Source organism: Cygnus atratus, chromosome 16 (assembly GCF_013377495.2).
Source record: "Cygnus atratus isolate AKBS03 ecotype Queensland, Australia chromosome 16, CAtr_DNAZoo_HiC_assembly, whole genome shotgun sequence".
NCBI classification, from domain to species: Eukaryota; Metazoa; Chordata; class Aves; order Anseriformes; family Anatidae; genus Cygnus; species Cygnus atratus.
This window is the reverse complement of record NC_066377.1, coordinates 420,851-441,957: the sequence shown is the minus strand read 5'-3', so window position 1 is coordinate 441,957 and position 21,107 is coordinate 420,851. Positions and strand designations below refer to the sequence as shown.

General features: G+C 59.5%; 2 protein-coding genes across 3 annotated transcripts; both read left to right on the top strand.

The window, feature by feature from the left end:
• The first annotated feature begins 1,407 nt into the window (after nucleotides 1–1,407).
• PCIF1 (phosphorylated CTD interacting factor 1) lies at nucleotides 1,408–19,487 on the top strand. 2 transcript variants are annotated; one of them, XM_035567174.2, is made up of 17 exons: nucleotides 1,408–1,506; nucleotides 1,764–1,872; nucleotides 4,609–4,747; nucleotides 4,965–5,089; nucleotides 5,543–5,680; nucleotides 6,092–6,222; nucleotides 6,456–6,610; nucleotides 6,850–6,997; nucleotides 7,199–7,282; nucleotides 8,063–8,162; nucleotides 8,359–8,521; nucleotides 9,203–9,375; nucleotides 9,879–9,965; nucleotides 10,471–10,655; nucleotides 11,177–11,270; nucleotides 11,486–11,661; nucleotides 12,516–13,601. In XM_035567174.2, the coding sequence occupies exons 3-17, from the start codon at nucleotides 4,624–4,626 to the stop codon at nucleotides 12,757–12,759; spliced, it is 2,127 nt and encodes a 708-aa protein (XP_035423067.1). In that variant the 5' UTR covers nucleotides 1,408–1,506; nucleotides 1,764–1,872; nucleotides 4,609–4,623; the 3' UTR covers nucleotides 12,760–13,601. The 2 variants fall into 2 exon arrangements, with proteins under 2 accessions (XP_035423067.1, XP_050570004.1); XM_050714047.1 differs by lacking the exons at nucleotides 1,408–1,506; nucleotides 12,516–13,601 and adding an exon at nucleotides 18,441–19,487 and having other exon boundaries at nucleotides 1,741–1,872.
• LOC118258426 (E3 ubiquitin-protein ligase RNF182-like) lies at nucleotides 16,909–18,415 on the top strand. Its single transcript, XM_035567218.2, has 2 exons — nucleotides 16,909–17,056; nucleotides 17,504–18,415. Exons 1-2 carry the CDS (start codon nucleotides 16,999–17,001, stop codon nucleotides 18,256–18,258), a joined length of 813 nt encoding a protein of 270 aa, XP_035423111.1. The 5' UTR covers nucleotides 16,909–16,998; the 3' UTR covers nucleotides 18,259–18,415.
• Nucleotides 19,488–21,107: the final 1,620 nt, after the last annotated feature.

The window sequence follows — 21,107 nt, the reverse complement described above, 5'->3', positions numbered from 1 at the left end:
CCCAGGACACAGCCTGGGGTCTCCAGGGCTTGCTCCCGGCTGCCTGGGAGGCGCGGAGGGGCTCAGCAGCGAGACGGGCACGGCTGCAGTGCCCCAGCGATGCCCACGCTCCCCTCCTGACCCAGCGAGTGCCTGTCACTGGGGTGGGGACAGCCAGGAAGCCTGGGACACAGCAGCACCTCTCGTCCCAAGGGAGGCGAGGCACAAACGCCTTTTGCTGCAAGCCCCGTTTGGTTACAAAGAACGAGGCTTTGAGCTTTCTGTCCCTGGAGCCCTGGACGAACCCGCCTGCGTCCCCCCTTTCCCCCTCCTCCAAGCTCCTGCAGAGAGGAGTCAGTCTGAGCCAGCGCTTTGCGGTCGGGGCGATTATCTGCGCCATGCACAGCCGGGCTGCATGGGGCTTGTGTTCTGGAAGGCGGGAGGCTTGGGAGGCTCGGTGCTTACACAGCACTTATCCCCCCAGAACTGCTTCGCCAGCATTAACTACTTAAACTGACCCCGGTGCTCCCGGTGCAGAGGGCAGGACTCGTGCGGGGCGCGAGCAGGCCGGGTCACGGCCCAGAGGGAGGAAAAGCCCCCGGGGACCCGGGCAGCGGGGGGCGGCCGGGAGCCAAAGGGCACGAAGGGGCCTCGGGGCTGGGAGCCGCCGGGCCCCGCGGTGCTTCCACGGGGGGGGGGGGCGCTCCCGGTGCCCGGCTCCCGGGCGGGCCGAGCCCCGCGGGGCCCTGCTCAGAGCCCTCGGAGGCCGGGGGCGGCCGCACCCCGTGCGGGGGGGGCTCGAAGCGCCTCAGGCTCCGGCCGGGCGGGGGGAGGCCGGCGGGGCCCCCCCGGCTGTGCCCGCACGCGGCCGGTGCCCGCCCGGGGCAGGGCCCAGCACGCCCTGAGGCGGCGCCGCCCCCCCCGCCACGGCCCCCCCGGGCGCGGGGCTGCCCGCGAACGGCCCGGTCCGCGCTGGGGGCACCGCGGCTGCCCCGGGCCCCCCCCACCCGGTGCCTGCGGCTGCCCCGGGCCCCGGGGCCGGGCGCGGTCCGGGCGGGGGAAGCGGCGCCGGGGGCGGCCCGGCCGCAGGCAGCCTCGAGGGCCTCGCCCTGCGGCCGCGGGGCCCGCGTGGGGGGGGGCGGGGGGGGGGCGGCACCGCCACGCGGCGCCCCCGGGAGCGGCCGGGCCCGGCCCAGCGCAGGGCGGGCGCCGCCGCCCCTCACTAAAGATGGCGCCGGGGCAGGCGGGGCCGCCGCCCGACCGCGCGTGCGCCCCCCCGCCCGCCAAAGCGCGGGCCGCGCGGCGCGCAGGCGCGGTGCTGTCGGGCCGAGGAGCGGGGGACGCTGCGCGCCTGCGCGGGGCGGCGGCGCCTGCGCGGTGCCGAGGGCGGGGCGGCTCCGCGCCTGCGCAGCGGCGGCCCGCGGTCCCGGCGCAAGATGGCGGCGGCGGGGCGGGCGAGGCGGAGGTGGGGCGGCGGCGGGAAGCGCGGCGGTGCGCGGAGCCTGCAGCCCCCGGCCTCACGCCCAGGTAAGCGGCGCTCCCGCGGGGCCGCGCGGCCGGACGGGGGGCGGCGGGCGGCGCGGGGCGGGCGGCGCGGGCGGCGCGGGCCCGCGGCCGCCATCTTAGAGCGCGGCCGCCGCCGCCGCCCGGCCCGGCCCGGCCCCTCCGCTCCGCTCCGCCCGGCGCGGGGCTCCCGCCGCTGCCGCCGCGCCTGCGCGCCCCGCCGGCCCCTCCCCCGGCCTCCCCTCCCGTCCCGTCTCCGTAACGGCCTCCTGTCTCCGCAGCGGCCCCCGCGGGCCAGGCGCGGGACGCCCCGCTATGAGGATGCGGCCCCGAGGCGCCAGCGGCCAGCACGGAGCGACGGCCCCGCGTCCCGGCAGGCAGCCCGCCCCCGTAAGTACCGCCCGGCCCCGGCTCCTCCCGCCCGGCCCGCACAGGCGCCGCCGGGTCGGCATCGCCGCCGCCGCTCCGCACCCGCTCGGCCCCCGGCTGCCCGCCGGGCCCGGCCCGTCAGCGCCTCCGGGAGGGCGGCTCCGGGGCTGCAGCAGCGCCTTGTGCCCGGCGGACGCGGCCCCTCGGCGCCCGGTGCGCTCGCCGCCTCCCCGCGGGGGCTCCGGACGCCGCTCGGCCCCGGTCCCGGGCCGCCAGGCGCTCGGACGGGAGAAGCACCGGCGGCAGGCGGCAGCGCCCCGTCCCCAGCCCCGCGAAGCAGCCTCGGTGCTGGGCTGAGGGAAGAAGTCGCCGTGTCCCCGCTGGCTGCCGCTGCGCGCCTTGGTCTGCGTCTGCCGTCGTCCGGTGTGAAAGCCTGCTTTGCTGAAGCGGATACAAGTAACGGTCCTGTTTGCCGTACAACTCTGCCTTGTGTCTTCTTCCACCTCGCTGTGGTCTCCGGTCGTGCTGCTGCTCCTAGGCTGTAAGCTCTCTGGGCAGGGACGGTGTTGTGCTGTGTCCGTGAAGCGCTGTATGCCTCGCTGCGGTGTACGAACGCAATGCCGTAACCACCACAAAGTGATTGCTCTGGGTCCCTCTCGCTGTCTAAGACACAACAGTAGTTACATAAAAGCAGAGCTCCTTCTGTCAGGATTCTGTTACTTGGCTTCATTCCTTTTCCCAGAGCTTAAGGATGTTTGCATTTAATACTCATCAACGTTGATAAAGTGCTAAAGCTTCTTATCACCTTCCCCTCCTCTACTTTATCCGTAAATGGGAGAAGGCAAAAACTACAAGCCCTGTCTGTCAGCTGTTTTGAGCTATCAGTGGTAAAAAACCCCTGGCAAGTCACTGCACATGGCGCGTGGTCTCCAGTCTAGGAAGACCTTGATACCCGGCACTGTCTGTAACTTCTTAAAATACGCGCCCGGCTCACTCCGGGAGGTCTGGCCCCATCAGTACCGATCCGTTGTAATGTGTTGCCTGCGCGATGTGCGAGACACATCGACAGCTGCGTGTGTAAATAGGTTTTAAGGAGGGCTAAACGCAGCTTTAAAAAGATTGTGACACGTGAAACACACAACGAGGCTCACGACGTGCAGCCCTGGGACCCTCGGTCTCTGGTGAAGTGTCGTGCACCCAGTGCCTGTGACGTGGGTCTGAGCCTTGTCTCTCGAGGTGGCTGGGCTAACTGCTGCCTGTGTGGCAGCTAGCTGAAGTGTGCCTGCAGGGGTCACGGCAGGGCTGGAGTTCAGGAGGAAGTGTCGGTAAACAAATGTTGTGCAACACCCATAACGGAGGTGATTAAACGTACGGGATTGCGTTGGCACGGTCTGTGTAGCAGATGCTTTCGCCTGTGGACTTGGACGTGGTTATCTCCGTAGTTCTGAGCGGAAGCTGTGACTCCGGGTTTCTGCAGTACCCTGCACCTTTCCTTGCTTACCCTTGAGGGAAGGATGGAAACATCTTCCAAGGCGTTGGAAGGATCAAGTGTTCCTCAGCCCTGCCGTGCATCACGCTGATCTCGCTGTCAGTGCTATGGACAACCTACCGGGTCCCTGCTAATTCCTGATCCTTGTCAGCTCCTGACATTCTGCGCTTCTGAAGTGGCTAGTGGAGTTTTTTTGGGTGGGATGGGGAGTAAGGATGAATAAATTCAAAATAATTCAGTGCACGAACCAAACCGGAACTTTTGCTTAAGAGGTGAAATACAAGGAAGCCTCCTGCTGGTGCTGTTATTCAGACCCGTTAAAAACACTGAATACAAGACTGTGCTCCTGCAGCCCTGCCTGACGTGCAGGTGGTCTCCAAAGGCCAGAAGAGAGTCGAGTAACAGAACGTAGCTAGTAGTTACTTAAAACGCCTTGTTTCCCCGGGTTTGTTGCCAGTGCATTTAGGGTTGCCAGAGAGGAGCAGTCTGTAATGATTGACTCAACAGTGCTGTTTCAGAAACTTCCCTGGGGGAAGAGGGGTGAATAAGAGAGGAGAAACCCGGCTGTTCTTCTACAGCTGGGATCATTAAATGATGATTAAGAGAAGCTTTACGGTTTCAACAGACTTTATTTTGTATAGCTGTTGTTATGCAAATGAGAAAATACCAAAGGCTAAAATAGCCTGGCTGAGGCCTGACAGTCTGGGTCTGGAACGTAAGGAGGAAAACAATTCAGGAGCTCCTCACTCCTAGCCTGTGGTTCTGTGGGCCACCACAGTTGTTATTAGTGAAGCACTGGGCTTGTTTTATATAGCAGAAGGATTTTAACGAATGCCTTTTGTTTAAATTACGTGCAGTTATGTGTGTGTAAATACTGATTTTAACTGTCTCCAAGGATAACAGGGCAGGTATGGATAGCGTTGCTGGCATGTTAGAGGGCGGTAGATGTTCACAGAAGAGTCTATTTTATTTCTTAAGCGTTCAGTCCTGCTGAATGAAATGACATGCTGCACGTCTAGGAGAGATCTAGCTGGAAAAGGAGTATTTTCAGTGCTGTCCGTAAGAGCTTCCTTAGCATTCAAAGCGCAGCGTTCCTTACAGCGAGCTGTACCTAGTACAGCAGGTATTTCTCAGGACTTAAGTGTTGTTCGTACTGGTTCAAGTCATGTTTTATTGCAAGAATGAACTTACGCTGTTACAGCTGAGTGGGCCAAGTGAATCTGGGATCCTTCCTGCTGTAACACGGACTTCTTGTGTATTCGTTCTAGTGTGGTTGCTGAGAAATGGCCAATGAGAATCACGGAAGCCCTGCGGAGGAAGCATCTCTAATGAGTCACTCACCTGGCACTTCCAACCAGAACCAGCCCAGCTCCCCCAAACCGATGCGACTGGTGCAGGACCTCCCAGGTACTGGTTCTGCTTCTGACAAGGCCGGGCACGGAGTTCTGAAGGGCCTGGGTAGCAGGAGAGGGAAGGTGGAACGGGGCTGCCAAGAGAGTTAGGAATGATGCGTGTTTCAGAGTGTGCTGTGATGTGCCATTATGGGGACGTGAGGAGTAGGGGACGTGAGGAGTAGGGCTGCTCTTCAGGACTGGTCTTGTCCTGACTCCTCCTGTCTCCTCAGATGAGCTGGTGCAGGCTGGCTGGGAGAAGTGCTGGAGCAAACGGGAGAATCGCCCTTACTACTTCAACCGCTTCACCAACCAGTCTCTGTGGGAAATGCCTGTTCTGGGACAGCATGATGTCATTGTAAGTAACCACTTACCTCAAGAGGTTGTGCCAATACTGGGGTATTCTGCTGGGATTTGAGATTACCTGTGTGGGAGGGCCCTCTTTACCTTCAGAGCTCTTCTCCAACTCCAGCATCTGGCTTGGTTCTGACGAAACATTCCTCACTCAGGTGCATGCTCTGATAGTGCTGTTGCAGGTGTAGTACACTGCTCAAAGAATACTCAACCTGGGAGAGTTGTGTAGAATTTTTCTCATCCAAGTCTTAAACTAAAAACCAAACCAAATAAGCCATACAGACACAAGTGTAGAAGAGAATTTTTCAGCTTTCTGCAGGTGTGTTAGTATCCTTATTTCTGTCCACTTGGGGGCTGGTGGCAGTGGCAAGGGAAGTTAAGAAGTTTTATTGTCTTTGGTACTCTGCGGCGGCAGCTGGTGAACTAATAAGTACTGTTGTTGTTTGGACACTCTTAGTCAGACCCTCTGGGATTGAATGCGGCTCCTATGCCACTGGAAGGTGGAATGGTAGAGACCTCCGTGGACAGCAGGCAGAGGAAGAGGAGATTCTCTGAGGAGGTTCCCCCGAGTGGCAACAGTGTGAAAAAGCCCAGGGTGGGTCCGGTGTTGTGAGATGAATGCTTAAGGATGTCGTTCAAACTGAAACCTAGAGGGTCTGGAACTTGCAGCTGTTTTTTTGAACTGCGCAAGATCAGGCCACTGTAGTATAACTCAACCTGTAACAGTTCACGCTCCGGAATTACACAATTACAGAAGTGGAAGCAGACTCAGGTCTGGCTCATTTGCCATTTCTCTTACAGCCTGAGATGGAGTGTGGGAGTTGAGAGATACCATGTTTCTCAGTCATAACCTGTTAACTTGTATGTCTGTATTAACTTATGCTAAGTGCAGGCAAGACGTGCTCTAGCAATTCACTGGGTATCCTGAGATGTGTTGTTAGGTATGCTGGGATGCTTCCCTTTTACCTTTCTCTGTGGGGCAGTAATTCATCTTGTACATGCCCAGGTGGATGTTCCGGGGAACCCAGCCGCTCAGCCAGTCCCCATCTCTCCCAGTATTCCAGGAACCTCTGTTTTGAAGGCATGGTGCGTTTCACCTGAAGATAAACAGCAGGCGGCTCTTTTACGACCAACCGAGTGAGTTATATCCGTTTGTCTTCTGTTCTTGGTAGTAGGTTAGAGACGCCTGATTTTCTAAATGCCTTTGAAGAAGAACCTGAGGGACGTGACATTCTCCCGTGTCTTTGCAAGGAATCTTGATAGTTTGATTTCCTGGTTGGTAAAACAGCCCCAGGAAGCATCTTTAGAAGTAATATTTGATAATTAGCCAGTGATCTGACCATCAGGTTGACGTTTTTTTCCTGCCATAGAGTATACTGGGACCTGGATATTCAGACAAATGCAGTGATTAAGCAGAGGGCACCCTCTGAAGTGCTCTCTCCACACCCCGAGGTGGAGCTGCTTCGATCCCAGCTCATTCTCAAGCTGCGGCAACACTATCGTGAGCTCTGCCAGCAGCGAGAAGGTAAGTTCCTGTTGCGCTCCCCTTGTTTGTCTTATCAATCCTGCAATACCTTGGTGTTCTTCCGTCTGGTTCACATCTGTCTCTTTCCTGTGGTCTCTGCTTTTTGCAATGGTTATATTCTCTTTGACGTTGTTTTAAGGTTGTAAACTTATTAAGCTGACCTCCAGTGTTGATTCTTGTCAGAGCTGCTGGGCATCTCTTTATCGTATTGATTTGACCCTTTTTCTGTGCTTCTCCAGGGATTGACCCCCCAAGGGAGTCTTTTAACCGCTGGATGTTGGAGAGGAAGGTGGTTGATAAAGGGACAGACCCTCTTTTACCGAGTGACTGCGAGCCAGTAGTGTCTCCTTCCATGTTCAGAGAAATCATGAATGACATTCCCATCAGGTACTGTTGAAAGACAGGACAACTTTCTGGGTTGTTCTTTTCTTGGGCTAGTCCAGTGATTTACCTGCTGCGGTTTTCTGCTTTCATATTTCACTTTCGCTGATGAAGTGGTTAAGGTGCCGTTTATATAAAGTTTGGGAACTGGATCTGGCCTTCATGGCAGCTGTGAAACTGATGCGTGTGAATTTATGCTTGCCTCAGGCTATCCAGAATCAAGTTCCGGGAGGAAGCCAAGAGACTGCTCTTCAAGTATGCTGAGGCTGCAAAACGGCTTATTGAATCCAGGTGGGGGTTCCTCTTGCAGCGCTGTCACTTTCAGAAATGCGAAAAAGTTTATAGGAACTTGTAGGAGGAGCTACAGTATCCCGCCTTATTCTGTACAGGTCGTTATCTTACAGAGCAAAAGCAAGGTTAAGAACACATGGAAGAAAAACGGTAGTGCTGAAGCCATCTTTTGCTAGTGATGTTATCGTGAAATCAAACGTTGGGAAGCTGTGAATGTTTGCAGAGATGAGCAAGAATCTGTGTAACACTAAATATGGAATGCCTTCTGTCATTTATTCCCGAGATAATACAAGAGTACTTGGGCCCTTGCTGATAGTAAAGAGAAACAAACTTAGACTGCTATTTTGTTACACCACGTATAATTTTTCTGAAGAGTCCTGCCACAGGACAGAACTGAGGAAGATAGCCTTGTGGGGAAAAAACAAAGCTTGTTAACAGGGTAGTTTTATTGAAGTCGCAAGCTCCTAACGGTGGCTGCATTTGGAAATGAGAGGCACGATGAAAATGGGCCATTTCTCTCGTAGATAAATCCGTTATCTGCCTTTCCCGTCACAGAGAGGACAGCAGACAGCTAGCTGCACTGTGTTCTGGCAGGAGCGTGGCAGTCCACAGGCAAATGTCTGGAAGCACTTTCCATGGGAGGCCTGGAGGGGAGTGACAAGCTAGGGCCCTGAGGACGTGTCAGCAGCTGTGTTCCCCTGCTGATGAAACACTGTTGTGGTAGCATGGATATATTGCCACGCACCTCTGGGTTAAATTTCACTTGTCTGTTTTGTGCAGGAGTGCATCACCAGACAGCAGGAAAGTGGTGAAATGGAATGTGGAGGACACCTTCAGCTGGCTGCGACGGGACCATTCTGCTTCCAAGGAGGATTACATGGTCAGTACCCGTCCTGTGCAGCTGAGCGCAGTGAGCCTAGGGACAGATGGGGCGTTCAGGGCCAGACAGAGGTACTTGAGAAGGCTGTGATTGCTTTCCTCTGATTTGTGAAGTGGAAGTGGCAAAGGCATGGAGATTCTGCATACCTCGGAGAGTGAGGTGGCGCGTTGTGCAGGGGACTCTTCTGATTATGCAGGACCGCCTGGAGCACTTACGCAAGCAGTGTGGGCCCCACGTGTCTGCTGCAGCAAAGGACTCTGTTGAAGGCATCTGCAGTAAGATTTACTACATATCCCTTGAATACGTCAAGCGCATCCGGGAGAAGCATCTTGCCATCCTCAAAGAGAACAATATATCTGGTACGCAGTAAACCTTTTTCTTACTCCTTGGTCCTTGCTTCCTTCGTCACTACCATTCTTTAACCCTCCCTTTTGCCTTTGAGTCTTAGCTCTCCTCAGACATGCTCCATCCAGATCCCAGTGTCTGCCTTTTGCTGCTTGTTTTTGCTGCCTGTCTTCCCGCCTGATTGTGATTCCTTCTAGCTGAACTTTTCTGTGAGCTCTTTTTTTCACTGCCAAAGCTAAGTTGCTGTCCAAAATAGTTAACCACAAGGTGGCAGAAAGGCTCCTTTGCCTCCTGCACTTGACAGCCTGGGAATGTTTACTGGTTTTTAGAATGAGTTTGGGGCAAACTGAAATAACAATAACGACAAGGAAATTGTTTTATTCATCCAGAACGTGCCCTACGATGATGGTATGGTTGTGTACAGTCTACAGGTCTCCTGTATTACAGATGGAGAAATACTGTGAAATGGATCCTCTGTGCTCCGGCAGCGTGTGATAGGATTAATTTTGGGAATCAGCTCTGATCTTAGGTGGCTGCCTGCATGATGTGTGTGAAGGGCCACCACTGCGTTTTGGGGGGGGACCGCTCTGCTCTTTTAGCTTTACTTCTGTCACTACGTGTTTTGAGGTGGAAGGAAGATCTGTTCCAGAAGTCCTTGGATTCTAATGGACTGCCTTGATCTTTATTCTCTGTAGCTGAGACAGAAGCTCCTGAAGTCCAGGACAGGCTTGTGTACTGTTACCCAGTGCGACTGGCCATCCCTTCCCCACCACTCCCCAGTGTGGAAATGCACATGGAAAACAATGTGGCATGTGTGCGGTACAAGGGGGAAATGGTGAAAGTGAGCCGCAACTACTTCAGCAAGCTGGTAAGGGCTGGCTGCAGGCCTGTGTGACTGTCGTTGCAAATTGCTCTTTGCTGAGAGCTTCCGTTTCTCCTTTTCCTCTGAGCGGAGGGACTGTGCGGGAGGACAGAGTGCTGACCTGGTGGGGGCTGCCTGATACTGCCCTGGTAGTAGCAGACATGAGCACAGCTTCCTTCTCCTTAGTCAGGGTCAGCCTTCTGCTGGGAGTACTTAAAAGGCGTTGCGTGCGTGCTTTGGGTTCGTGCCATGTTGCAAGAATGGTTGTTCTCACAACAAGGCTGCCCTTGCTGAGAGACACTTGCCGGTGTGTTGCATTCATGCATGCTAGTAAATAGCTTGCGGTTCGTTCCCATGGTAAAAGCAGACGTGCTGAAAAACCTTCGTGCAGAGCCCCACCTGCTCCCTTGTGCATCGCTGTCTCTCCTCATGCCATGACGTGTTTGTGTGCTGGCTGTCCTACCCTTGTGGACGCTGTTGGTTTTTAACGGCTGGGCTTTCTCTTCCAGTGGCTTCTCTATCGGTACAGTTGCATTGATGACTCTGGCTTTGAAAAGTTTCTGCCCAGGGTTTGGTGCCTTCTCCGTCGATACCAGGTACCGTCTCATCACAGTTGTGCGTCAAAAAGCCCTAGTAATAGTGGGGACTTGCTGTCATTATTCTGGGAGGTCCACAGCTCTGGGAGCCTGGTACAGAACAAGGCTTACCCGGGGGCTGTTGTCTGCTCCCGTTGTTTTGAGGTAGGAGTGTAGCCTGGGGAGCAGTTGTGATCTTGAGGGAAGACCTTGGTGTGGGGATGAAGATAAATTGTTACAAAAAGCCTTCAGTAGTTCATGGCATGGCCGTGAGGACTAACTGAAGGTTCGTGGGGAGTCTGTGTAAAAACTGACAGTTGCTTTGTGGGGCCTGAGTTAGAGAAAGTATCTAAAGAGCATTCTTGGGTACATGCAGGGGACCTGCACGAATTTGAGAAAGGATGAGGAGGCCCTGCATACCTAGAGGAGTGGGTGCATGGACATGTGGCCCTTGGTCTGTGTTCAGTGAAGGGAACGGAAGGAACAGCAAGTGCAGGCACTTCTCACCGGGATTTGCTCTCCTCAGATGATGTTTGGTGTGGGCCTGTATGAAGGAACTGGCCTGCAGGGGGCACTGCCCGTGCACGTCTTTGAAGCCCTCCACAAGCTCTTTGGAGTGAGTTTTGAATGCTTTGCCTCGCCTCTGAATTGCTATTTTAAACAGTACTGTTCGGCCTTCTTGGATACAGACGGGTATTTTGGATCCAGGGGGTGAGTCTTATGTTACAGTGCCCTTTGCCGTGTGTCTGTGTGGGTGCGTGCGTGTGCGCGGTGCGATGGTTCCGGACAGGCTGACGGCTCCGGGAGCTCATGGCAGTAGCTGGTTGTGTGGTGCCTGTGCAGAAGGATGTGTGCTTTGGGCCTGCTGAAGGGCAACGAGTGGACCTAGATTGTCCGTGGGGCAACCAGGAGCGTGCCGCTGGCCTGGTTAGAGGTGTCCGGTCCCGACACGGTGCACTTTGTGAGTCTGTCAGCGCCTGCCCTTATTCTGGTGAAAGGGAGAACTGAGCCCTGAAGCAGTCAGCTTGGATCCGCAGTCAGCCCTCAGCAACTGCAGGCGGACTACGTCCCCAGTGACAGTTCTGTTATTCAGAAGTGGCAGGCCTCATGCTGCTGGGAATTCAGGCCTTCTGAGAGTATGAGTGTCGTTTCTGAGGAAATGGCTGCTTTTTAAGGTATGAAAACTAGAATTCTATCCTCTCTGACAGGGATCTTTTGCCTTTTTCCTTTAGCCCGTGCCTGGATTTCTTCCCTATAAGTGGGTCTTTTGAGGCAAATCCTCCGTTCTGCGAGGAGCTGATGGATGCCATGGTCTCTCACTTTGAGGTACGTTCACTCACCCGTGTTGTTATTCTGAATGGAGCTGTGCAGTGCTCTGCTCCCCACTGCTCTTGTACCCTCATAACAGGGCTGTTACTCAGAAGGCAAAGGATTGTGACTGCTGCTGTACTGCTCTGGAAGCAGAAATGTTCCTTGCTTGTAGAAGTCATTAGGCATGTCTTTGCTTAACTGGGGCTAAGATTGTTTCCTTGTTGGACTAGAAATTGCTGGAGAGCTCCAGTGAGCCCCTCTCCTTCATTGTCTTCATCCCTGAGTGGAGGGACCCTCCTACACCAGCCCTGACCCGCATGGAGCAGAGCAAGTTCAAGCGGCACCAGCTCATCCTGTCAGCCTTTGATCACGAATACCGCAGCGGGTCTCAGCACGTCTGCAAAAAGTAGGCTTTTCTCTGGGGTCCTTCTGGGAATGCGTTTCTGATGAGCAGCCTCTTAGGAGAGCCGTGTGACAGAAACATCCTATCCCACGTGGAAATCAATGGAAAGTAGGGAAAAGGCAAGGAAAAATGCAGTGCGTAATCATCCTGGATTTTAAAGAGAGGTGTTGTGGAATCCAGAGTGTTGTGGATTTTCACACTCGCTTAATGACTGCTGAGGTATTTCACTAACTAAAAAACTTGTGAGTGATGTATTCCTTCGGTACAAGTCCAGTCTGAACTGTTCATCCCCTATGGTGCTGTGGTGATCACCTGTGTCCCTCTACCAACTCCCCACTCTGGTGAGCCACAGCTGAGTAGGATTTCCTGGGCTACCAAACGCCGTAGTGCCTCGGCAATTCGGCATCGCTCCGAAGGAAGCAGAAGGAGCAGTCAGGATCTTGGTCCTCAGTGGGGCAAGCCGGCCCTTGGTCTGCTGCTTAAGCAACAAGTTCAAGACACAGCTTGTTTAAGCAACGAGTACTTAAAGGCTAAGTTTTCTGTGTCTGGTTAGGATTGCTGTGAGATGCATTATCTCACTGAGTATTTCGGGGACAGCAGTGTCCTGGTGCACATGCTGGCCAGGGAGCTGCTTGGCTCAGTGCCTCTCCTCTGAAACTTAGTGAGCCTCTGCCTTCGTTGCAGTCTGCTTACTCTTTGTCTCATAGCAATGAAGGACAGGGAGGAAAAGTTGTCCTAAAAACTACACGCAGGAAGAGGAGAGGCAGGTGCTAGGAAGAGTGTTCCCCTGTAGTTGCGTGACTTCTTGCCAGGTGGGCCAGCGGGGGATGCTGAGCGCCTGTTGTCTTTTCTCACAGAGAGGAGATGTACTACAAGGCCGTGCACAACACCGCCGTCCTCTTCCTGCAGAACAGCGCGGGCTTTGCCAAGTGGGAGCCCACGCCGGAACGGCTGCAGGAGCTCGTTGCGGCCTACAAGCATTCGGGCCGGACCCTCAGCTCCTCGTCCTCGTCCTCCTCGTCCTCGTCGTCCTCCTCCGCAGACAAGGAGCGGGAGCTGGGCCGCGAGCAAAGCAGCAGCCGGGAGACTAATGCCAACTGAGGTGCAGAGGTGAGAGGCAGCAGGGAGGCGCCGGCGGCCCCGAGGAGGCTCGCCAGGGCAGGCGGAGAGACTGCTGGCTGCGCAGCACCGGCCCGGGGGACTCTTGCCCAGCAGCTCCACGGCACCCGCCTTCCCCTGCGAACTGCACGCTGCCTGCGCCCGGCAGCGCCACGGAGCGCCCGGCCCCCGGCTGGGAGAGGAGCTGGGCTGCAGCCACGCCGCAGGGCGAGGGAACCACCACGCGTGGGCGGCAGGAGGAGCGGGCGGCCCCCTCGCCGCCCGAGCACGGACGAAGGGGCAGCCGGAGCTGGGACGCGCGCACGGGCAGAAGGACGGACGGAGGGACGGACGGAGGGACAGCCGTGGCGAGCGCTCGGCGCGTGGCGCCGCGCCTGGAGGGGCCCCGGCAGCCGGCCGCAGCCCGGCGCTGGCAGGAGGAGCGCGGGCAGAGCGCGGGGGCTCCCGCGGCCGGACTGGCACCAGCACAGCTCCGTGTCCATAGTGTAAATAGTTCTGTCCGTGGCGCCCGTGCTCCTTGCAGGGCTGCTCCCATCGCACCCGCGTTTCTTTTCCACATGTGTGAGTCCCGTGTTCGCCGACGCTGTGTTACCGTATAGGAGAGGAGCGGAGGAGAGGAGTTCTTTGGTGTGTAAAGACGTCTTTGCAGCTGTTTTGTAGTCGTTGTGGTTTTTATGCGGAGCCTCCGGGCTGTATTTAACCTCCTTGGGTTTTGTTTTGTAAGGATTAATTTAACACCGCTAACCATTTTATTACTTTTATCAAGAAGAGCAAAGTCTATTTTTGATTTCCGTTTCCTAGTTCTTAGGAACATTAAAAACCAGCATACAGCTCTGCCCCGTGTCAGTGACTTTCCTCGTCTGTCAGCCGTGGGTCTGTGGTCAGCCCCTGCCCTTGCCTCAGTCTCGCTCTGGTTGAATAATAGAAAAATGTTTTGGGTTCTTTTTTTTTTTTTGCAGAACTCATACTTTGAATCTCTCTGCCAAATTGATACAATTACAGTACACTAGAAAAATACTGACTTCTCTGGCAGATGTGTAACATTTTGCCCAGAACATTAAGTGTTAGAAGGTACATTGACTAACGAGACAAATGTGCTGGTCATGAAAATATGGGTGGCTTTGCCCAAAATCTTAAAAGACAACAAATGCCACAATGAGGGAAAGGCTATGGTGGGTGTTGTGATGGCACAGAAAATCCGTAACGGAGATCAGCTCCAGATCACACACAGCAGAAGGGAGGCAGGTCTCATGGACTCGAAAGAACTGAGATGCCATCTTCTCATATCTGTGTGTACCTGGAGGAACAGCAGCAGGACTCGTACAGTGTAGAGAAGCCTTAGGCCTTGGAGAAGGGGACTGATGGCATGGAGAGGAGGAGCCTTGACGGGCTCAGTCAAGGGCCCGAGTAAAGGCAGCTTAAGCCCACAGTGGCCTGAGGTGGGGAGGCAGGTGGAGGTGGCAGAGTCAGGTAGCAAAAGCAGAGGGAGGTGGCACCGGATGGAGACAGTTCTAAAAATTGTTCTTGCCTGAGCCAGCGAGCTAATGGAGACAAATCACAAATATCTGGCCAGAGACCAGCAGGTCTTCAGGAGAGATCACTGTCGTCAGCCGTTCTCACTACTGTAGGCTCATGAGATCTGGTGGAAAGGGGCCTCTCGAGGTTTGTTGTGCAGCCATCCCACGTGGGTTCACCACCAGCACTGGGTCAGGCTGGTGTGGTTTCAGCAGGCTGCTGAAAGCGTCCGAGGACAGAGGTGGCACAGCCTCTGGGTGACCTGGTCGGGGCTGCCCTGCCCTTCGGTGATTTTTCTCTCCTAAGGACAGCCTGAGTCTCCTCAAACAGTCTGGCTGTTACCCTTTTGATTCACTGTCTGCCACTGTGAAGGGTTCAGCTTTGTCTTCTCTGTATCAGCCCTCCAAGAAACCAGCAGCTGTTAATTTCGCTCGGCCTCCTCAGCAGGCAGAACGAGCCTGGTTCCCTCACAGGAGAAACGCAGGCAGAGCCTGGGGGCTCCTGTGGCCAGACTGGCACTGGCAGCTAAAGGCAGTGGTCGTTCTCCGATCCAGCTTTTCTGGGGGTTGGGAATTTCACAGCTTTAGACCTAGAGGCTCTCTGCGTTTGAACAGGCTGTAAACAGCAGTCCTCCCTACGTGGGTCTTGGGCTCCCAAAGGAAAACGATGCTGGTGTGAGTTGTCTCTGCCTGCAAGTCGTGTAATCCTGTGCCCTTGGGACCGCCTTCTCCCATGTAGGCCTCAGCACGGATCAAACAGCACTCCGTTTGTTAAAAACCAAGATGAGGCAGTGCCACGAACTCGGGGTCTGCACCGTGCCCCGTGTCCCTCCAGCTGAGCACCAGCGTGCTCGGGGCCAGCGCTGCAGAGGCAGCCCAGGCCTGGCCCTGCACTCGCTGCCCAGCCCAGTCCTTGCATCCCCGCAGCTCACCAGGGCGCTTTCAACGACAGTGAGATCGTTGACCTCCTGTAATGACACTCAGGGACAGTTGGGAACTCCAGCCGAGAAGGAAGCAGCTTGTAACGCATTTTTTCCCCTTTTATTCAGTATATTGACCCAAGGCAAGCTGTTCCTGAAGTGCCGGTGAGCAGCGACACACATTGATGCTGGAAAGTGTCAGCGGCTTCTTGATCTATGTCATCAGAGCAGAAGGAGGAGTCCTTTGTCTTTCTCCCCCAGGTGGTGGCCAATTACATCATTAAGTATTTAATTGCAGTGTCCTACTGGTCTCACAGTGGAGGTGCACGTGACTTGTGACCGTGACATGTCACCTTGTGTGGCTTCCTCTCTAGAATACCTCATTCACCCAGACAGAGCAAAAACCGTGGTTAGAAATGGGGCGTCAGGGCTGAGCACTGCTGCTAGGCTGATGGGCTCTGTCATTTCGGACGCTTCCCTTCAGCAAGTGGAGGGACCCGCGAGCCCTTCCCTGCGCACCTCTGGCCTCCCGCGGCTGCCTGAGGGCGGCCAGGCTGCAGGGAGCCCGCGGGGTCCGGCGGGAGCCCCCGGCCGCAGGTGGGGCCGAGGACAAGCAGCAGGTTGTGTTGGCGGGGCTGGGCCCCGTTCCGTGGGGCAGCAGAACCAGCTGGTGCTGGCACCCCGAGCAGCCCCGGTGCCAGGAGGGGGCACGTTGCCCACCGAGATGCGGCCGGGGGGGTCCTGCAGCGCCTGCCACTGCTCAGCACCCGGACAGGTCTGCGGCAAGGGCAGAGAGAGCAGGAGCCCGAGGCTGGGCAGAGCCAAGGCCGTGCCCCCGGCTGACCGAGAGCTGCGGTGACGGGGGCAAGGCCCCAGCTGGGAAGGGGCAGGAGGCTGGAGCAGGACCGGGGAGGATGAGCTCGGGACGGTCCTGTTCTCCTGAAACAAGCTCTTTCAAACTCTGCCAGACTTTGACCCCTTGAACTAAAACTGCCCTCGCTAAGTGCTGCCTCCCAGCCCCGCACGCTGCTCCGGCCCAAGCAGTTTGCGCAGACCAAAGCTGGCGATCCAGCGCTGCCTCGCCGCAGAGTGTGGGCAGTGATTCCCTGAGCGACTCGCAGGAGCCCAATGAAAAAGGCAGAGCCTTGCGTGGAGAAAATAAAATATTTTTCTCTTTAGTCAGCGTGGGTAGGGCAGCCTGAGCACTGAGGAGGCTGAGAGCAACCGCAGCGTGACCGTGACACTGAAGAGGCCAGACCCCTGAGCAGGGCCTGGGCTTGTTCCCAGCTCGCCCCTTGCTGTGTGCGTGGCAGCAGGCGCTGCCCGGCGCGAGGCCGGTGGCTGTCCCCTCCTGGCTGGCGGCGCGGTGCCCGAGGCCACTTCGCTCCCAGGGGCTGAGCGGGGGCGGCCTCGGGGACCCCCCGTAGCAGCAGCCCTCTCCTGCGGGCTGGGGGCTGAGGGTCCCCAGGGGCAGCCCCCGGCAGGGAAGGGGCAGCAGGACGCCGGCAGCCGCACGGCCCCGTTCCCCGTCCTGCTGCAGCCCAGGGGGGCTCGGGGACCCCCTGCCCCGGGGGGGCTCAGCATCAGCCCAGCGCCGGCCCCGCCGAGCATCCGCCTCCCGCTCCGCGTTGCCAGGCCAACGCTGCGGAGGATGCGGAGGATGCTGGCGGTCCCTGCGCCTGGGCAGCCTCCGCAGCGTGGCGGGCAGCGCGCCCCTCGCCTCTCCATGGGGTGCGTGCCGCCACCGGCACCCTGCCTGCCTCCACGGGCAGGGCTGCAGCCCCCGCATGGCCGGGGACGGACCCCCTGCTGCATCCCCGCCGGGAGCCCCGGGACAGGACGCAGGTAGGGGAGGGCGCGGGAGCTTCCCGGGGGAGGTGGCGGGGGGGGGGGGGCTGAAGGGCAGGGGTCCCTGCACAGCCTGTGTCTGCAGCCAGCCCTGCCCTGGGGATGGGGGGGGACCTGTGGGTGAGGGGAGGGGGCGAGCTGCACTGAGGACCCTGGGACCCCACCCTGCAGTGCGGGGGGGCTCCAGAGCCAGCTCCCAGCCCCCAGGAAAGACCTTTCCTCCCTGTCTGGGCACGGGGGCTGCAGAGGGGGTGAGCCCCAGCGCAGGCGGCACCAGCTGTGGTGAGAGCTGGGACGAGCCGGCCCTGGGTGGGGGCTGCCGCTGGTGCTCCGGCCCCTCTGCAGCACACCTCCAGGGGCCGAGCTGGCCCCTGTCTGTGGGGTGCGGCAGGGCTCAGGGACCTGCCCCGGTGCGCAGCTCACGGGGCCCCCCTTTCCCCTTAGCCCCCGTCAGGCCCCCCGGCACCATGACCCACACGGACGGCACGCGGGGCAGCTCCCAGCCGCCGGTGCTCGCGGCCCACGAGCTGGAGTGCCAGATCTGCTACAGCCGCTACGACGCCCGTGCCCGCAGACCCAAGCTGCTCCGCTGCGGCCACCGCCTCTGCGCCAGGTGCCTGCGCAAGATGGTGGCGCTGGGGGACGCGTCGCCCCGCCGGCTCTGCTGCCCCTTCTGCCGCCGGCAGAGCCCGGTGCCCGGCGGGGACGCGCAGTGGCTGCAGGACGACAGCGAGGGGTTGGTGTGCCGTGAGCGGGCCCAGAAGCGGGGCCCCCCCGCAACCCCCGAGGTCCTGCTCTGCCCCAGCGTGCTGGAGCCCCTGGCGGAGCCCTCGCCCAGCTCCGACTGCCTGGTTGTCACCATCCTGGAGGTGCCTGAGGACGTGGTGCCGCCTGAGGGGCTGGGTGGGCTGGATGTGGTGCAGCTCTACCGCCCCAGCAGCCCGGTCGTGCTGCCAAGCCGCGGCCCCGCGCCCAAGGGCCGCTCGTGGACGTGGCGAGCCGCCCCCCGCTGCCTGCTGGGCACGCTCTGCCTCCTCTACTGCAGCTCCCTGCCCTTCGGCATCTACCTCCTGCTCACTGAGCACCACAGCCTGGGCGCTGCGCTGGTCAGCCTCCTGCCCGCCTCCCTCCTCCTCTGCATCTCCTACAGCCTCTGCCAGTGCCTGTGCCGGGAGGTTTTTGCCTTCCCCTCGTCCTGACCCTGTGGGGCCGGGCCCCGTGGCCGGGCCAAGGAGGCTTGGGGCACCTTGGAGCATCGTCCCTCGGCATGGGTGCTGCCGCCCCGCAGCTGCCAAGAGATGGGTGCTGAGCCACAGTGTGGAGGTGTGCCTGGCCCCAGGGCCAGCGGGAGATGCCGGGCGCTTGTCATCTCCCTGCGCAGAGAGGAGATGTACTACAAGGCCGTGCACAACACCGCCGTCCTCTTCCTGCAGAACAGCGCGGGCTTTGCCAAGTGGGAGCCCACGCCGGAACGGCTGCAGGAGCTCGTTGCGGCCTACAAGCATTCGGGCCGGACCCTCAGCTCCTCGTCCTCGTCCTCCTCGTCCTCGTCGTCCTCCTCCGCAGACAAGGAGCGGGAGCTGGGCCGCGAGCAAAGCAGCAGCCGGGAGACTAATGCCAACTGAGGTGCAGAGGTGAGAGGCAGCAGGGAGGCGCCGGCGGCCCCGAGGAGGCTCGCCAGGGCAGGCGGAGAGACTGCTGGCTGCGCAGCACCGGCCCGGGGGACTCTTGCCCAGCAGCTCCACGGCACCCGCCTTCCCCTGCGAACTGCACGCTGCCTGCGCCCGGCAGCGCCACGGAGCGCCCGGCCCCCGGCTGGGAGAGGAGCTGGGCTGCAGCCACGCCGCAGGGCGAGGGAACCACCACGCGTGGGCGGCAGGAGGAGCGGGCGGCCCCCTCGCCGCCCGAGCACGGACGAAGGGGCAGCCGGAGCTGGGACGCGCGCACGGGCAGAAGGACGGACGGAGGGACGGACGGAGGGACAGCCGTGGCGAGCGCTCGGCGCGTGGCGCCGCGCCTGGAGGGGCCCCGGCAGCCGGCCGCAGCCCGGCGCTGGCAGGAGGAGCGCGGGCAGAGCGCGGGGGCTCCCGCGGCCGGACTGGCACCAGCACAGCTCCGTGTCCATAGTGTAAATAGTTCTGTCCGTGGCGCCCGTGCTCCTCGCAGGGCTGCTCCCATCGCACCCGCGTTTCTTTTCCACATGTGTGAGTCCCGTGTTCGCCGACGCTGTGTTACCGTATAGGAGAGGAGCGGAGGAGAGGAGTTCTTTGGTGTGTAAAGACGTCTTTGCAGCTGTTTTGTAGTCGTTGTGGTTTTTATGCGGAGCCTCCGGGCTGTATTTAACCTCCTTGGGTTTTGTTTTGTAAGGATTAATTTAACACCGCTAACCATTTTATTACTTTTATCAAGAAGAGCAAAGTCTATTTTTGATTTCCGTTTCCCAGTTTGTAGGAACAGTAACAGCCAGCACACAGCCCTGTCCCATGCCCGTGCCTTTCCAGGGCCCGTGCTCCCCTCTCCCCACCCCTGCCAGGCCCCCCCAGCCCCACCTGGTCGCCCTGGAGCTGCCCCCAGCTGCCTGCCTGGAGCTTGGCAGGGACCTGGGGAACCCTGCGGGGCTGAGCTCGTCACAGTCCACAAGTGAGGCTGTGCTGACCTCTCCCTCCCGTATCCCTTGTGCATGGTGGCTCCGTGTGCCCCGTTATGTGGCACAGCGCAGCCGCTCCCCACAGCCCCCACCTGAGCCCAGCCCCTCGGTGGGCCCAGGACACCTGGGACCGGGGAGGAAGGCACTGAAGTGCTGGGAGGTGCCATGGCTCTTCCTCCCCCAGGGGCTGGGGTGCAGGAGGGGCCGGCTCCGGGCAGCACAGGGGGGCTGTGTGGGGCAGAGGGGCTGGGGCAGCTGGGGCAGGGTCTGAGCTGCATGCACATTCATTGGCACTGCACGCCGTGGTGCAGCCTAACCCTGGGGGCAGGAGGGACTGAGCCCCCCCCCCCCCCCCCCCCACTCCTGCCCCGGCAGCGCCGCAGTTCCCCCGCTCTCTCCGGGGCCAGACGCCACCATTGCCGCCACGCTCCAGATCTTGGGTTTCTGCAGCTGCTCACCCTGCCCAGGGCCCGGCCCCGCAGTGGGGCTGCTGCCACAGCCATCCTGCACGGGGCCGGGGCTGGAGCTGGGGGAAGTCCCTCTCGGAGCCCCCTCGCCCTCGCTGTCCTCGCCGTCGGAGGTGCCGCGCGCTGCCCAGCCCGCCTTGTTCTCCTTCTTGAGGCGCCGCCGGGCGTTGGCGAACCAGGTGGAGACCTGTGTGAGGCTCATCCGGCTGACCATGGCCAGCATCACCTTCTCGCCCTTGCTGGGGTAGGGGTTCCTGGGGTGCTGGGCCAGCCAGGCCTTCAGCGCCCCGGTGCTCTCCCGCGCCGTGGTCGCCTTCACACGCCCCGGCTCCATGGGCAGGGGCTGCTGGCAGCAGGGGGGGCAGAGCCCGGTCCTGGGCAGCGGCCCCGGGGGCACGGCGCAGGCTGGTGGGACCTGGGGGCACGGAGGTGTTGCTGAGGGGGGGGGGAGGGGCGAGGGGGGGCACAGAGGTGGGGGTCTTGGGGCAGGGGCCTTGGCCCTTCCCGCTCAGGCTGGGGCAGGGCCAGATCCTGCGCATCCCCCTCCCCGCCCTCCCCTGCCCAGCACCGCACACCCCAAGGTGCTGGGGGCAGCAGGGTGCGGGGCTGCGGCACCACCAGGACAGCGGCTCCCCAGCCTCAGCCCCCACCGGGGAGGGGGTCTCCTGGCCCAGCCCCTGGGAGCTGCTGGGCATCACTTACCGAGGGCGCCAGGAGGCTCAGGGGGGGCAGCAGCAGGTTGTAGCCAGCCAGCACGGGGCAGGAGCAGGGCAGCAGGGCTGGTGGGGGCCCCTGCAGGGCTCCCCACGGCCCCCTGCAGCCCCCTGGCTCTTGGCCTGGGCTCCCCTCTCCCTGAGGAGCTGCCATGCTGCGGGAGCAGAGCCGGGGAGCTGCTGCGGGGCGTTTTATATCAGTCTGGGGGCTGCAGTGACGG